The 17,230-nt window shown below is 43.0% G+C and overlaps 1 protein-coding gene across 3 annotated transcripts in view; it reads left to right on the top strand.

Annotated features, from left to right (window-relative positions):
• PIK3AP1 (phosphoinositide-3-kinase adaptor protein 1) overlaps positions 1 to 17,230 on the top strand; it is a 54,765-nt gene that overhangs the window by 27,095 nt on the left and 10,440 nt on the right. For all 3 annotated transcript variants that reach the window (XM_064513936.1, XM_026094946.2, XM_026094947.2), the window contains 6 exons: positions 1,169 to 1,311; positions 2,388 to 2,520; positions 3,284 to 3,480; positions 6,006 to 6,195; positions 14,267 to 14,362; positions 16,711 to 16,890. In XM_064513936.1, the coding sequence (XP_064370006.1) occupies positions 1,169 to 1,311; positions 2,388 to 2,520; positions 3,284 to 3,480; positions 6,006 to 6,195; positions 14,267 to 14,362; positions 16,711 to 16,890 (939 nt within the window). The remainder of the gene's footprint in view (positions 1 to 1,168; positions 1,312 to 2,387; positions 2,521 to 3,283; positions 3,481 to 6,005; positions 6,196 to 14,266; positions 14,363 to 16,710; positions 16,891 to 17,230) is intronic.

The raw sequence follows: 17,230 nt of genomic DNA, 5'->3' as shown, positions 1-17,230 counted from the left end.
ATATCACATACTTAGTGTGAAGAACTGTGTGAGATCAGAACTGAAACTGTTTATCCTAGCTTGCCTTTTAAATCAGAGTTGTTCAGTCATTGTAGATACTTATATTTACAGAAGTTTAGGTTGTCTGAACTTTAGGTTCACTGAAGTCTACGGGCAAGATCTCAGAAGTGTCTTATAGATTTATAGTAGATTCCCAGGATGGTTTTATTTAATCCACTTTGGTCTGTCCTCTTGAAGAGTCAATGTGCCAGTTCTGGGAACAGACACCAATAGTCACTATAGCAACTCCCATAAAGTCAGGGAGGTGCATGGATTTAAGGGAGGTGATCTCAGCCACATTAAAAAGTTCAACTTAATCTGTTCTAAATCAAGACCTCTAATTTAAACATGGACCTGGAAACTAACTTGCACTTTGTATTATAAACATGATCTTCATGTTGATGGAGTCTCTAAGTATGTTAACCCCGCAGTTTGTAACAGTAAGTGAAATAAATTTTTAATTCCTTACACATGTAACAGTTACTCTTCCAGTGGTTTCCTGACTTGTCACAATCAGGCATATATACAGGGAAAGATTAATATCAGTTGGATTCAAAATACTTGTGTTTCAAAGAGAGGAAAAAACAGACTCTTGCATAAAATCAAGAAGCTCCCAAGGCAGATGTAGAAGATAATTCCTATGCCTGGATAAAGTTGCAGAACTGGAGTTCTTTTAAGCTGATTTCATTCACAGAGGCTAGTGAGGCTGAGAGGGATGCAGAATTTCTAGTGACTTTTCCAGTTCCTCTCCTCCTTTTTCCCAGCCTTCATATTCTGTGGCATGGTTTGGAGATTGCTCCAGTGAAAGCCAGGACTAGGGAGGTTGTGAGGTTCTGTAATTTGGGGTGGTGTGCTGTTAACATTAGGGAGCCAGACTAGGGTTAGCAGAGGCCCCATGGGTCAGCGGTGATGTGCATTAACGGGGCTCCGAAGAAGGTGCTTCCAAAGTACTTTCCTACGTGGTGTTCAGACCAACATCTTGTTTTTCATGACTTTTCATGAATTCACAATGTAAACTCTTTCGGTATCCAGCTGGCATTTCGACACCTCTCCTATCCTCAGGTCACTTGATGAAGACTCATTCCCATTGTTTACTCTTAATGGTGATTTCTTCTCTTTCTTTTCAAAGATTTAACCTCTGGGACAGTACCTATGCAGATATATTCAGGGGACTTGATGGTGGGAGAAACAAGCATCGTCTATCATACTGATATGGAGGAAATCAGCAGTCTGTTGGCTAATGCAGCTAACCCAGTGCAGTTCATGTGCCAGGTAATGACTCTAGCAAACAGCTGCTTTGGAACCTAGCTGTTTCAGATGGCAGACAAGTGGACATAAGCAAAAACGCCTGCTATGAGATAGCTCTTCCAAAAAAAAATGCAATATTTTTGGGGTAGCCTAACAACATCGCCTTTTAGCAAAAGCATGAGTAGAAAAATTGGAATGACAGAACTTGAACAGAAGTACACAAAGAAATAGATTGGTTGGAAATCTGTACCTAAGGATTTTTGGAAAAGACGTGAAAAGGTAGCAAAGATTCTGACTAGCTGAATGAAATAGAGTAAAATAAAAGTAACTCAATTTATTCTTAATACCTATTTTTTAAAGACAGTCCTGAGTTCTCATGGCCTATTTTGAACACTTAGGGTACCTGAACACTACTGGGGGGGGGGGGGGGGTGTTAAGCTTTCATGAGCAAGTTCTCTAGCTCTGTTGCCTTTGCTGCCTGTCTGTATGTCCCTGATCAGCCACAAAGCAGAAGCCTACAGAGTATTGATAGTCACCAGCATGGTCAGGACTGAGGAGTCTCTTCTCCCTTTCCTTTTTAGTTCAAGTTACAGAGCAGTTGGTACTGGACTGTGCTTCTACTTGGGAAACAGGCATGCTTCACAGTCTTTGTTTAAGAACCAGTTCCAAAAGCCAAGCCCAGAGTGTATGCCAGAGTAATTCACAGTGAACTGGTTCCTGCTTAGAGCAGGAATTACCCTTCATTGGCACAGTTTCAGAAGTGAGTAATACTAGTCGAGGAAGTAGGAAGTAATTGTCGTCCCTGCTTCCAGTTACGTGACTGACTTTCTCCTTGCATTCTGTCTTGTTTGTATGCTTTTCAGGCTGCCTTTGGAGTATAAAAATCTCATCTGTTCATATCAATTCAGATCAAGGTACTCTATTTCTGGACCAAGAAGCTGTACATGTTCCTTGCTTGATCTGAACATTGGCACCGTCTGTATTTATGTCTAGTGTTTTCTGATGCATCTTAAGTAAACCTTGCTAAATCACCTTACAGATCTCTACTTGACTGAATTTTCAAATTTCCCCAAATAAAATCACTTTCCATTTACCTCTAGGCCTTTAAAATTGTGCCGTACAGCATAGAAGCACTGGACAAACTGCTGACTGAGTCACTGAAGAAGAATATTCCTGCCAGTGGCTTACACCTGTTTGGAATCAACCAGCTGGAAGAAGAAGATATGACAACAAGTAAGCTGAAAGTTGGTTTTTCTTCTTTCTTCTTTCTTTCTTTCTTTCTTTCTTTCTTTTTAAACTTCCTCTGTAACTGTTGTGTTTCTTGAAGGTACCTTGGAGCTTCTTAACACTGCAGTGCATAGTACATACACAGGCTGTCTCGAAATGTTGGATCTCATCCAGAAAGCTAAAATTCTGATGACTATAGAAGGGAAGCTGCTCTTTGGTTTGGGTGACCCTTTTTACTACATGCGTCAGTTTCATGTCCTTGCATTGTGACGAACAGAGCCATGTGGACAGCTTCAAACAGCCAAAGTGAAAAGACAGTGCCCCCCAAATGTCTCCCATATTTTCTCCCTTGTCCTTCTCCCAGTCATGTGTGGCATTTCTCCCCAACTCCATGACTCTGCTCTAATGTGCAGAATGGGCACTGACTAGCTGGATGAGTGTGGCACCATGACATGTGTGCCTTACACCAGCTGGTTCGTGTTGGAATGATGATTTAGGGAAGGTCCTTCCAATCCTGTGATCCTACATACCTTCAGCTTTTACAGTGCAAGATTCCCCACTAAAGGTCATAGGACTCAAACCTGGAGATGCACTAGTTAACTCTGGTTCATTCATGCAGAGCTAGCTCCATTTTGAAATGGTATATATACTTTTCAGGGCTTTCATACCTGCTTTGGTCTGTGTCTTTGCTAGGAAGTCTGTTTCTCACTTGCTGGCTCTGTTTCTGCTAAAGAGAAGCTTAGATTTTAAAGGGCCTTTGTTCTCACAGATCAGAGGGATGAAGAGCTGCCAACACTGCTTCACTTTTCTGCAAGATATGGGCTGAAGAACCTCACTGCCCTGCTGCTTACATGCCCCGGAGCACTGCAGGCCTACAGTGTAGCCAACAAATATGGCCACTATCCGAACACCATAGCAGAAAAGCATGGCTTTAAAGACCTCCGCCAGTTCATTGATGAATACGTGGTAAGAGGGAGCAGTGGTCCTTCTGTGCTGCCCGACAGCAGGTGTGGGTAGTGGCACCAAGCCTGGCATTGAAAGTGCTGTGGGAGCAGGAATGCTGGGGTAGCAAAGGGCACAATGTGGTGTGGTAGGGTATAGAAGGATGTAGAAGGCAGATGTCCAGCCATCATGAAAGCTTCCATGCTGGAGGGTTGGGTTCATCTCTGAAGCCAGGGAAGTTCTTAGGGCTTCTGGACAGAGCAAAAAAGAAGGAAGCAGGCCTGCCATGCTTGATTTCCTTATCACCGACCCATCTAATGATGCTTCTGCAGGGATATGGTACCTGGTATGAGGCTTTTCCAACACCTGATCTTGGTAAAAATACAGCCCCTTCATCCCCCTTGCTTAGGGAGTAGTACAGGAGTATGGTTGGGTAGGTGCAGCCCCAGATGCTCTTTGATTAGTCATAGTACAATCTGGATTGATTATTAGCTCATTCACAGCCTGATCTATGCAGTCTGCCTGTTCCATTTGAAATCCAGTTCTTGTGTTAGGATAGTGGTCCATCCCTACTTGCTTTCTCTGTGGGAGGCCCAATTCACAATTCAGTTCTCTTTGAGCCAACTTCATCTCCAGAAATCAGCCCACTGACTTCTTCCATATTACAAAGTGGACCAGCTGCATCAAGCACTTGTCTCTGGTTGTTAGGTGTGTGTGGGATCTAACCTTTCTTTTCCACTTGACTTGTTTTCAACCTACACACTTGACAATAATGAGCAGCTCCTCTGCTCAGACCACATGATTCTCGAGCAGATTTTATTTGCCTTAGTTTTTTAGTGGAAAATTGTGTATAACTGTCTCTAACAGTTGTCTGAATGGTGGGCGATAGATCTGCCAGCTTTAGTGTGGTTCTGCCACCCTATTACATTAGTATTTAAGCCCTGTTGAGGAGACATAGGTGGTTCTTAGGTGTGAGGCCTTATACATCAGAGTTAAATCCAGGTCATTCCCTGTTCTGAAATCAGGATGGCTGAAAAACTTTAAATTGTCAGTGTGATAAAAAATCTTCTTGTTGGGGGAAGCGTGAGATGCTCGGGAAATCTTGCCAGTCTCTCATGGTTGTGCTGTGCTCCTCCTCTGCTCTCCTCTCCACCAGTGCTGTGGCAGAAGTGTGTTAAGAATAGATGCTGCTTGCTAACCATCAAGCTGTCTGTGCAGCTTAGTGCCAGACCACACAAGTGATGTGTCCACTGCAGGGTAGTGACTAGAAGCACTACATATTTAGTGGCAGTACTAGCATGGATATCTGGAAATCCCAGTAAACTGTCTTACCTCATTATCCTCTGGGATAAGTTCATCCACACCTCCCTAAAGCACAGCATGTCAAATGCTGACCCATTTTGACTGGAGGGAAGCGTGTGTAAAAACATTGACACAGATGCCCTGTGGATGAAGGTCCATGAGGTGAGAGGTGCGGATGGAAAGAAATATCTTGTACTGCAACCAGCTAAGATAGCTGTGCTCATGGCATAGTTGGAACTTGGGGAAGAGCAAAGCTTTTTACTTTGCTTTCCTGTGTGACTTTGAAGACCAGCACATCTCTAATGTGGCAAATGTATGAGAAAGAGCTCCACTATCCTGCAAATAAAAAGTTGCCTGCATTACGAGAACAGCTGCCTGCTATAAGGTTTCCTGTCAGACTCTCAGTGGAGGGAGTCTGTATACTCCCACTATGGGTGTTACATGCTGCTGCTACTGCCAAGAAACTGAAACAGAGCAAGGCTAAAACTATGCTTTCTTGTAAGTGCTCTGCATGTGTCAAGCTTTCTCATCACAGTCAACTACACTCACCGAGAAATAGGCTTTCATAAGCCTTGTATGTTCAGGATGAGCTTTGCTTATGTTCCAGGAGCTTGCAGGTAGCAGGCAGGAAACAGAATTGAAGGGGAGGGGGGCAGTAATGGCTGCTCAGAATGTGTTGGCACCTCCTAGTTTCACTTTCCCAAGGTAAACCTGGGGATTTGCCATAGTTGTTAACATCATAGCAATATTGGTTGTTAATATTGTATTGACTATGGGAATCTGGATCTTTTCCCAGCGCATAAGCCCTAGCACTTGCTGTGTCTGCAGTCACTGCAGGTGAAGTTAAGTGAGGGAGGTAGTGTGTGATATCTTGTTTCTCAAAGACCGTCTTGTATCTGGGGCTGACTGTTCTTCCACCACTTGTCGTGCATTGTGGATCCCTGTGGTGGGAGTCAAAGTGGTTCTTGTTCAGATCCTAGTACTGGCAGAAGCACCATGTTACCTGTGCTGTGGTCACGAAGTCTCATTATCTATTACTTCAATATAGAACCTGAAAGCTGTACCTAGACAGCTGTAATGGGGATTTAATTTATCTGAAAAGCCATAGTCTTTGGGAATGGGCTGCTTTTGGAAGGGTTTTTCCATCAGTGATGGAAGAGAGAGAGATCTTCTGCTTTTCTTAGATTCTCCAGATCGTCTATTTAAAGGAGACTTCAACATTTTTTCTTGCACTCCTTCCTCTCCAGGAAACTGCAGATATGCTGAAGAGTCACATTAAGGAAGAGCTGATGCAAGGCGAGGAGGATGAGTCTGTTTATGAGTCCATGGCTCATCTCTCCACTGACCTGTTGATGAAATGTTCCCTGAATCCTGGCTCTGATGAAGAGCTCTATGAATCCATGGCTGGGTTTGTCCCTGGTGCCCCAGAAGACCTTTGTACGTATAATCTTTGTGATATGCCAGACTTAGAGGCCTCAGCTGCACTCTCACATGCACATAGCAGTGCCCTTGTTGAGTTTTAGAGTAAGGGCTGGTTATAACACTTCTGCTCTCACTCTGGGAAAGCTATGTTTCAGTTCTCATGTTGGCTGATAAGATTGAGTTACCTTAGCTTTACCATAGCTTGTGCCAAAGCTTAGTAACCCACATTCCTAGTAACAGACCATGCCCAGTGTGAAATGGGCACACCTTTTGCTGTCAGGCATGGTCATTCAAAGCAAAACCAATGCACTCCAAATGGATGTGCAGGTGGAGGAGAAGCCACAGTAGCATCCCCCAGCTTTTGTGAAACCTAATGCCTTTGCTAATAGTGGTGCTATAGATTGAGTTTAGAAGGGTTAGAAGAGAGCTGCTGTACAGCTTAGCTTTGCTCAGAGATGGCCTGAGCCACAACACCTACTATGTGCCAGGGACCCTGCCTGTGATGACACAGCTGCTGGCAGAGCTATACCACTGGCCATGGTAAGAAAAGCTGTGAAGCAAGATGATGGCATGCAGCTTGGCAGCCAATGGCAAATGAAGTTCCTCATGGGCACTCCCCTGAAAAATGACCAAATACCACTGGCTGGATGGTTGATATGCCCATACTTATTACCTATGTTCACCAACATGCTTCTGTGGTACTTGGATGTCCTTAAGATTTTATTAATAGAAGGAAGAGGGTTGCCCTCCTAATGAAAGATGAAGCTACATCCTGTGAAAACAGGAACAGAAACTGATGGTTTGGGGAGTACTGTGAATGCCAGAAGATACAACAGTGTACCTGGTGTTTGGGAGGGATGGGGGGATGCAAGTGGATTATTAAACTTGCTCCTAAGTTGAGACTTTGATGAAAAGAGGATGGCTGCTTGTTGCAGATATAGGCTGTGCACTATGATACGAAGGAGGAGGATCAGAAGTCTGTTCCCAAGAGAGACCTGGAATTGCTCTTAGGCTTTCTATAATTGCCAGGGTACAAGGTCAAGAGCTGTTTTCTTATTTGAGAACTCCCTCAACTCTGAGCAAGTGAGGTAGCATTTGGAAGAGACTGAATTTTCTAGCATGTGCTCTGTCTCTCATCCCTGAGATTCAGGGAGGTTGGGGCACTCTGTATAGTGACCAGGTGAGCATTTGTTATTTCTAGATTCTGAGTAGAAGTGATAAGGTCTGACAGAGGATGAAGATAACTGAGGTTTGGGATAGGGTTAGATTTGGCAGCTGTAATGCTGTAGTCACACCAGTGATGCAGAACGATCTGTTATAATTCCACAAATCTGTTCAGCTGCCTTCTTCCAAGCTACTGCTCTTGTTTGAACTTTATGTATATTAAAAAAAAGAAGCCTGTAAATGCAGTTCAGTGAACTTCAAACTAACTTTCTGTGCTTTCTGTGCAATTGTAATTTTACTTAAAAATTTTTAGGTACTAAATTATAAATGCCCTTCTTCCAGAAACATGGCTGATTACAGTCAACAAGGCTAGAGTGCCTCAGTTGTGTTTTACCTCTGCTGCCAGAGAGTGAAAGTTCCCATATCAGTGTCATACTGTCTCAATTGAATACCAGGGCGGTCAGCACTTCTTTTGGTTTTAACTGCAAAAGCAGCTATACACTTAAAATAGCATTTTCCTGTGCATTAATGCTAATTCGTAATTGACACTGGTCTAAAATATGAAGATGAACATTTGAATTGTAGAAATTACTGGAAAAGAACTCTATGCAAGACATGATTTTTACTAACAGCATGGAAAGAAGAGCTGAGCTTGTACGTCAGTAGCTTAAGAACAAAAGAAAGTGAGATCTGGAAGTGTGTGTACCAAAAAGATTAAAAGTGAAAATCGTTATTCTAATCCTCCTTGCTTATTGCTAATAATATAGAGCTAGTTCTGGTAAATAGGCAGATGTTTAAATTTTTTGCCTATCTCATTAATATTCAGTGAGGCTGACTGCAAATATAATGTTAAGTACCTATGTTAAGCAATTGCAAATTTGCTGCTCTTATTTATCTGTCTACTTGGTCTGGCTTCATCCCACAGGTATATTTTATGATTTCCTGGATGAGTGGAGAACCTAGCGTTATTATAATTTAATACCTACATAAGGTTTCTAGTGTTTCTGCAGTTTTAAGTATGCTGCCTCAGGAGAAAAGTTTTCATACCGAAAAGCTTTTGCTTAAAGACTATATCTGTCCTGGGCTGGTTTTCCCCCATTTTTGGTTAAATGACACTATAAAACACACTTCTGTTGCTTGTGGAGTCCGGGAGCCTTTGTTGTCAGTTCTCTACCTGAAATCATAAACCCTTCTCTGTGAATTTTTTTGTTGCTACCAAAGCCAGGATTATCCTTCACCTGAAGGTAGAATAAGCAGTAAGACTGGTTGGACTCCTAAGGAACAAAGCTACTGTGTCCCCTGTAATGGGGGTGGGAGTTCTAGATGTTTGGAAGCTCTGCCTTGGATCAGTGAGTGAGCCTCTGAATGAGGTTGGTTGACTAAGACCACGGAGAGGGAAAGTCATGCTTAAAACCACTAATCCCAAGTTATTTTCTTCCACTCCTGAAATGTCTAGATGTCCCAGAAACCATGCAGGGCATATTCCTCTCTTTCATGGATGCAAATCAAACTCCCCATAACTTACCACTTCTGAACTGAACTCTGGAAAGCTGCTCTGAAAATATTATCAAAGCATCTGCATTCATCTGAAAATATTATCAAAGCATCTCAGATTTTGAAAAGAATTGCTCGCTGTCAAAAAAAAAAAAAAAAAAAAAAAAAAAAAAAGCAGCAGCCCTGCAAACTGTTAGTGGAAGAGCTAATTGCTCTGAGATGCTTGTGTCTTCTTCCCTGCTGAAGATCACCAGCTCCCTCAGTTTGCTGCCTGAGATGCTTGTGTGCATGTCCCTTTGCCCATTTCAGTCAAACAAGCTGTGTTAAGTTAAGCATTTCAAGTAGGCATGGTTTTCTACCCTGACATCTTCTGACTGACAGGAAGAAGCCTGGCCTGCATTTTGAATGGAGTAAGTGAAATGGAGGCTGCTTGGCTGAAGAGGTGTGGAGAAGAGCAGCTGGGAATGGTTGCCTGGTGAGGGGAAAGGTGGTGCATCTGCAGCCTGAGTCAGCCAGCTGTCCTCCAGCCGCCTCAGTACTGAAGGCCCTGCAGGCCTCTGCACTTCAGGGGTGCCTTCTGCAAGTACAGCCACTTCAGTGGAGTGGCAGAGGTCTCTGGGATCAGCATCAGACGGTTCTCCTGGTGTGCAAAGGCACTGCAGGCTCTGCAAGGCTAGTAGGGCTGGAAAGATAAAAACCCAAACTGACCCTCATGTAGGTATTTCTGATTCCTTTACTCAAAAGCAGAGCTGAATGAGTCTGTGTTTTAAGACATGTGTTTTCCTTATTGGACAGACACTCTATATGGCTTATCTGTAATACCTCAGCAAGGAATGTGAGGGTGTTCCCTCCTTATTCTAGAGTTCCCTTTGTCTATTGCTCCTGTGTGCGCACATCTGTCACCTTCCATCTAGGAGTCTTTTACTGAAAATCTCTATCTCTCACCTAGTCTGTTACTGTCTGCCTGAAGAACATATATGACTTGTCTGAAGAGTACTTAAAATCTATCTGTATTGTAACAGGTAAAGTTAAATTGGCACGATGCTTCACAAAGATTGGTTCTCTCAAAGCGAAGGTACTTTTTTAATACTGAGGATAGCAGTGTAAAGACAAGCCCCCTTTGAGGTCGGCAGGAGTGCTGGCTGGATTAGGACTGCTGTCACAAATAAAGACTTCAAACTTTTTTTTACTAACTCAAAGCTTTTGGGGGATGAAAAACTCCCCAGGAAATCATAAACAACTTCTGCTGAGGTGCTTTCCAGGTCAGAGTAGCCCTTATGTGAGTGGTTACGGCTGTGGTGTAGAGGACAATACCTGGGTTATTTTAAGTGGAGCTATGCTGGCAGGGTGCCCATTTGTTGCAATCAGAATGTGCTTCCAGCACAGGTTTTCAGAGAACTGATCAAAGGAAGGTTGGGCACCACAGAGTCAGTTTGTTTGGCAGCAGTTGTTCTGGGAACAAGGTAACATAGGACTGGAGCTGATGTAATGAATTAAAAGAAGTATCAAATATGTAGGTACCTGAGCGCTATGCCAGTTTTTGTATTCTTCATTCTTTGTTTTTCCAATGCACTTTTATGCATTTTTTTCTCTCTCAGCATTTGGTCCTGGGGAAACTATTACAGGGAAAGTGGAGCAGCTTTACAAGGACCAATGTTACGTAAACTGATGCAGCGTCAGAGATGCACACAGCTGTGCTAAGTTGCTAATTGTCCCTGTAAGTTTTGAGATAAAACTGGAAAAGATTTTGTTAATCTACAAAATACTGCCTCCCTCTCTACTGGAAGGGAGCACTCTTTCCCAGGTAGGTCTTAATGCCCTGAGCAGCACAGATCATAAAGCGCTTCCTCTAGCCAAATCAGCACAGACTTACTAGCACCTGCTGTTAGTGTTTGCTGTTTTTAATGATGAAGTTAAATTATTTATTTATTTTCTTATCATTAACTGTAACTGTTCCCCACTCCAGAAGAGCACTTCCCTTTTATTACACTTTTCAAGTATCTTTTAAGTCAAACATAATTATCCAAAGAACTTACGGAATTTGCTCCAAGTTGGTGCAGGCTGAAGGTAAATTTCATTTAGCTGAGTCACTTGCACACTAACAAACAGCAGCTGAATAGCATGAAGAGAGAATTATTTCTGTTTTACCAATCTGGTAGTATGAACTACAGCATCAAATGAAGTGCTCTGCTTTTCCTGCTCTCCTCTCACCAGCACCTCCTGCTGATTTTTGCAAAACAGAGCATGATGGGTTGGTTAGAGCTGTGTGCAGGAGGGGCTCAGACAGCAAGAGCTCCTGAAAAATGCTGGAAACCTTTTAGATCTGTGGAGGTTAAACTGCTGAGCTGGTGGTCAAGGAAAGCAGTGTGTGTGTGTGTGTGTACATATGTGTGTACATGCAGAGAACAGTCTGAAGTACCTGAGCAGCAAAAGTGAAAGGAGCCCTGTAGACAGCAGGGCGTGACACCACCCCTTACACTTCAGGCCTGTCCAGATTCTGCAAACAGCATTGTTGTTGCTGTTGTGGTCTTTTTTTCCCCTTAATCCTACTTCCTAAATCCCAGATTTACTTTTTCATCCAGTCCTTTTTTGCACCAAAGCAAAAGTGTAGTAGGAGGCACTGATAGGAACCCTGTAGTTTTTGATACAGGTCATGTTTCAGTCTCAGGGTTTTCTCCTCTTTCAGAGAAGAAAAATGCATTTCTTTCCTCTTCAGTATTTCTTGGGTTTACACTATCAGTTGCTAATCATGGTTCTTCTTACTGAAATTATAAAGTCCCTTTTGAATTCCCCTTTTCCCCTTCCAAGGGAGAAAAATGAATATTCTTCCTTGATTTCAATACACTTAAGAGACTTCAGCCCTAAAGTCATCTTGGGAGGTATTATGCCAGTTTACTTGTGGAAACAGCCAACTTGTATTTTCTCTATCCAAGGTCAGACATGGACAATGGCAAAGGATGGGTGGAAGAAAGCCTGATTCTTAGCACTGTTTCCAATTTATGAACTGTGTGGACACTCAGCCCTAGAGTGTGCAAGTTCCATGCAGAGATCCTTTATTCTAGAGAGTTTCAGCTGAGTAAAGTCTGCTGTCCTGTGATTTGCAGATCACAGGATCTGAAGACTGTCAGAGAACCTCTAATACCTAAAGAGTGGATGGTAGTTCACATTGAAGTGAGTTGTGATGCCCTCAATCTACTCCCTGGCATACCTTCTCCCTTTCCTACCGTATTTGTTCTGTTGCAACAAATCTTTCAACACTGTGGTTCTTGGTGTTTTTTTGTTTTGTTTTGTTTTTCTTAGTTAATGCAAGAAACAGCAGCCTGCTTGCTTTCTTTGAGCAAAATGAAGGAATTGCACACAAAAATGTAACTTCTTTTAAAGTTCTGGGATGTGATTTACAGCAATACATTGAAGCCTTTGTCTTACATAATGAAGAACTGATCTCTGTGAAGAGGTAGCTTTCATCATGTGCAGGAATATCTGGCAGTCAGCCTTTATGAATGTTTAAAGGAGAAGAGCGTTGTTACTTTCTAAAGGGTTCCCATACATGCATATTTTAGCTCTTGTGAAGAGTGATCAGTAGGTCATAATTTGTCTTCTGTAAATCTCTTCGGAAGTTGGTTGAGCTCCTTTCTTAAGTCTCAAACCTTGCAAAGGGAAACTACAAGTTTCTTAAAAGATATTTCTTGAAAGTTACTAAATTCTGTGCAGACTGACACCTAGAAACTCTGTACTTGCCCCTCTCCCTGCTAGCCCTTCAGAACAGCTTTCCCCAATAGTTTCAAAAAAATCTAGGAACCTGGCTGTGATACCCAGAATTTGTGTACCTTCTCCTTGTCACTTCTGTCTCAATATCCTGTTTTTACAGCAAGTGGAACAGAAGCTGTCACTGAAGAAATCCGGAATGTTTCTTCAATTTTGGTATATGGGTGAGATGTTAGGTCTAACCCGTATGCAAAACAGGCCCATGTGCCAGAGGGCAGTAAGGTTGCAATCATGTCTACTAAGGAAAATTAATTAGATGAGAAGCTTAACTACATTGACTGTGGGATAGAAAACAAACCCTTCAGCAGCATCCTGTTGCTCTGCTGGTTTAGTAATCCTGTGGAGCACAGCAAAAAATGGGAAAATAGTGTTCCCTCCACAGAGAATGAAGGGAACTTTCCACACCTCTCTCACTCTGTTCTGCCCCCAAATCCATAAAGTAGTGGTTTTGTGGAGGGCCTGTAATTGCTCAGGGCTCATTTCTAAGAGCTATATTAAAAATAATAATCCTATTTGCCACAAGATGGAAAAATCACTCTACAGAAAAATAGTCTGTAATGCTTATCCTTTAGGATGCTCGAAGGGCAAATCTCTGCTTCCATGTAGTGCAGTGATACCCAAGTGAACTTCCAATTAGGCCGGTGGTGAGCAAATTGGCTGCAGCAGCAGGTAACTTGCCATAGGCTGCAGTGTGATGAAGCTGCTGGAGTGGTTAAGCCATGCAGTATGCGGTATTGCTGTGCCTATACTGGAGGTATATGTCTGAGATTAAAGCTAACTTGGATGCATTCACATGACCTTCATTGGGTTCTTTCACAATTATTCTTTAAAAAAATTCTAATAAAGCAAAATCTTGCTAACATATTGTTATCCCTTTTTTACTTACTCTCTTCAGCTTTGCAGGGGAGAAAAAAGGGTCAGCAGATAAGCAGGTATTTAAAAAAAAGTTTCGGAAATTTAGAGAGCTATTTGTTAAATATTCTCTCAAGTAACCCAAAACATCTAATTTACATATTAACAGACATTTTACAGTATGCCTCGACAATTGCTTTATATTGCTTTATATTTTTAATAAGAATCCTTTGTGTCAAAACAGTGATTTCACAAAGTACCTTATTGCCTGTTCCTCCTTGCTCAATACTAAATTATCCTTCATCACTCTACATACCTTCTAGTCTAATTAATGCATCCAGCTGTTTTGAGTTTTATCCAATGAACAAAACAAATATCATCTTCTGCATCATGGGCAAATTGCTCTTAATGTCTTGTTTTGCCAGGCCACAAAATTTCCATCCGGTTTGGCCTCTCAGGAACCCTCTGCAGAGGCCAAAACACGAACCTGGCCAGCACTCTCAAAGCAATAACTAATACTCAGTGCCTGCTTGAAGCCTTGTCTGAACTTCTTACTAAGCAATGCTAATCATGTCTGTCTCCCTCAAGTGTGATCGTCAGACAGCTGGCAAAGATCTGTGCAGGGTGGACTGAATTTAGCAATTCATGAGCCTTTTTTGAGGCAAACGTAATTGGTTGTCTGGCTTCTGCTTTGGTTCTCACCATAAACCAAAGGTCCAGTCAGAAATATCACACCATCTGGTTATATTAAGGCTTCCACATGTTTAAGGGCATAATCAACAGGTTCATCTTTCTGTTTTTTTTTCCCTAGATGTAGAGATGCTTCAGTCCAAACCAGACACTCCAATTGACAGAGATGAAGTTTCTCTAACTACAAAAGACTCGATGCTCCGCAAGTTTTTAGAAGGTAAGACCTGTTTGGAGAGGTGAGGGGAACAGCACAGTTAATTAAATACAACTTGAGATTTCTCCTTGATCTGTAAGGATAGGAGCCAGCCCACGTTGTTTGACGTGAACAGCTTTGCCTTAGGGAGTACAGACCTGGCACAACAGAATAAGTAGCCTGTGAAGCTTGTGAGGTGATCTCACAAATGCAGTTACTTTCTTACCAAGGATGAAGAGTGATTTCTCATTCCAGTCCCTGCTTACTAGCAAGTGCAAGCACACAGCTGGTACTTACCCAGGAATGGCTGTCTTTGTCACTGTCTTTGAGATAGGATTTAATTCTGGTGTCTTGATTCTGGTGCAAGCCCTCCTCATGGGCAGGGTCTGAGGGTAAAGTGGAGCAGCACAAGCTAGTAATGAGTTTTAATGCAAATGCTGTATGCAGAGGTCCATCCATTGAAAACAGCAGCTTGGAAAGAGAAGAACCGCACAAGGATGCAGGTGCAGGTGAAAACCTTAATGACTGTGCAGATATTAACCTTAGTTCAGTCTCTTCAATAGATATCAGGATTAATCTCTGCCACTGGTCTTTGGCAGCTTTGTCCTTTCCCGTGTCATGCCCTAGGCCAGCAAGCGCATGGAGAGAACTGTGAATTTACCAGGCCACTCTCTCCATAGCAGCTGGTGTTGGAGGTAGAGAAGAAAAATATATTTTATAGGGCAAAGAGAGTGTAACATGTGCAGTGCAGTCAACAGACCTCCTTACTGCTGCAAACTGCCTTTGCCAGTGTATCTCTGTAGCTTATTTGGGTTACTGAGCCCATATGCTAAGCCCTGCTGGTTGCAGAGAAGCTTGGTCAGGACAGGTCTGGCTGTAGTGTCAGCAAAGCCTGCTGCCCCCGCCCCGTGACTGGCAGGGTGTAGAACATGGGCCTGGTACAAGAACTGGTTGTCAAGTGAAGCTGCTGATTATGGATTTAGGGATGGCATGAAATTGCTTTGATCCCTGCCAAAGTTGACAGTAGCTGATTCCTCAGCACAGTCCCATGAAACTGCTGAGAATGAGAAGTGCAAGTGCTGCAGCAGGGAAGTGGCTCGCAAATGAGAAGGTAGGGCTCTAGTGGTATGTTGGGGCTGCAGGAGGACCTTGTACTCTAGGCCCCACTGTCTCTCTTCAGTCTGGACTCTGGGGAGTGTGCCTGTCCCCATCAATATTATTTCCTTCCCCCAGTTCCATCAGAATTACGTCCACCTCAATGTAAGAGGAAGTGGCTTGTCCAGGTGTTTTAGCAGGTGTTACCTGACACTGTGACTCTTGTGGTAGGAGGGAAAAGAAGCTAGTCTGGTGTCCAATTTATGTTCTTGGACCTGGCCAAACTTATCATCCAGCCCTCTGCCACGTGAGAGGCTGACTGCTGCTCCCAAACCTGCGCCCTCTCCACTGTTCCCTTTGCCCTGACTAGAGTCAGGCCTCAGGTCTGTGCTGCCTCCTTGAGCATGGTTGGGGTATTGAAGGCTTCTTCTGACTCTCCAGGTTTCTTTGGATTCAGATTCACTTTTCCATGGATGACCTAACTGGACTCAGAGCAAGATTGCTCTGTTTCCCATGCCGACACTGATGCTCTAGCAGCCCTGTTGCATTGATGATACTAGGTGTTACAACACCACTAAAGAAAAGAAGGTCCAGTGGTTAGGGCATTCACTCGTGACTTGGTAACAGAATAGACAGCTAGTTCAGGGGCTCTTATTTCTTTCTGTGACCTTGATTCAGTCATTTGCCAGCATGCAGGCAGAGGAAGACTAGTTCTTTGTGACTTTGTGGGTATGTTAGGAGAAAAGAGAATAATAGAGGTGATGAGGTAGTGTAAGCATAGCTGGGCCTTGTAAGTACAAAGGCACACATCTGGCTCCTCCTGAGACATGCTGGTCAGAGATTAAATATACTGTCAGCTGGTGGCCATTGCTTGTTTCAGACAAAGGAGTAATACCCTGTAGAGTTCCTTAGATGCTACAAGTAGCTTTTGGAAGCCAGTGCTTTGTTTGATTTGTTAGCTGCTGTGTTATGTTAATTAACTGGAATTTAGGATGTTCCTGCTGTTAGTTCTTAAAAAAGTTAAGAGATTTTCCACCATGGTTTCTTCACCAAAACAGATGGTACAGGCTTAGCGGCAAACACTTCTGTGCTACTAGATGTTAACGACTTTTTCAAGTCTTGTCTTCAAGGGCTTCAGTACTTTAACTCACTGCAAAAATGGAAGTTTTAGCCTGTGAAATGGCCAGCTTGGTAAGAATGTAGTACACAGTGCATCTGGGCACAGAGTGGAAGAATGCAGTCAGTTTGTGCTTCTTACAAACTTTACTTGTTTGTAGGCAGTAGTGTGGACGTGCCAAATCCAGAGGAAGGAGCGTACCAGCGAGGTGAGGGAGATCTCTGCTATACCGTGGAACAAAATACCATTCCACAGGAAATGGCTAGCAGACCTCCAGTTCCTGTTCCAAGACCTGAATCCAGCTCTCCACAGCCAGACAATGAGCTGTACATCTCCAAAAGTGAGTTGGGTACCAGGACCTAAACTGTAGACTGGAGTCAATTGTAGAATGGGCCTGACTTTGGCTCCAGGTGTCAAATGACAATCAAGAAAATCTATGTATGGTTTCTGAGACCTGTGGATTACTTGGCTCTGGAGTCTTTCTCAGCCTGTAAGAGCTGGATTACCTTTGGGATCCAGTTTCAGATCTGTTTTTCTTCTATCCACTCTGAAAGTGTGGGGATGTTGTATCCTGAGGTCTTGACCTGAGCTTCCTCTTAATGAAAGCAGTAGGAAGACAGATTTCCTGCAACTAGTATGAACAAATCTAACTAAATGGGAAAGATCCTGACATTGTAATG

Source organism: Dromaius novaehollandiae, chromosome 6, assembly GCF_036370855.1.
Source record: "Dromaius novaehollandiae isolate bDroNov1 chromosome 6, bDroNov1.hap1, whole genome shotgun sequence".
In the NCBI taxonomy this organism is placed as follows: domain Eukaryota; kingdom Metazoa; phylum Chordata; class Aves; order Casuariiformes; family Dromaiidae; genus Dromaius; species Dromaius novaehollandiae.
This window is presented reverse-complemented; position numbering and strand designations above follow the sequence as displayed.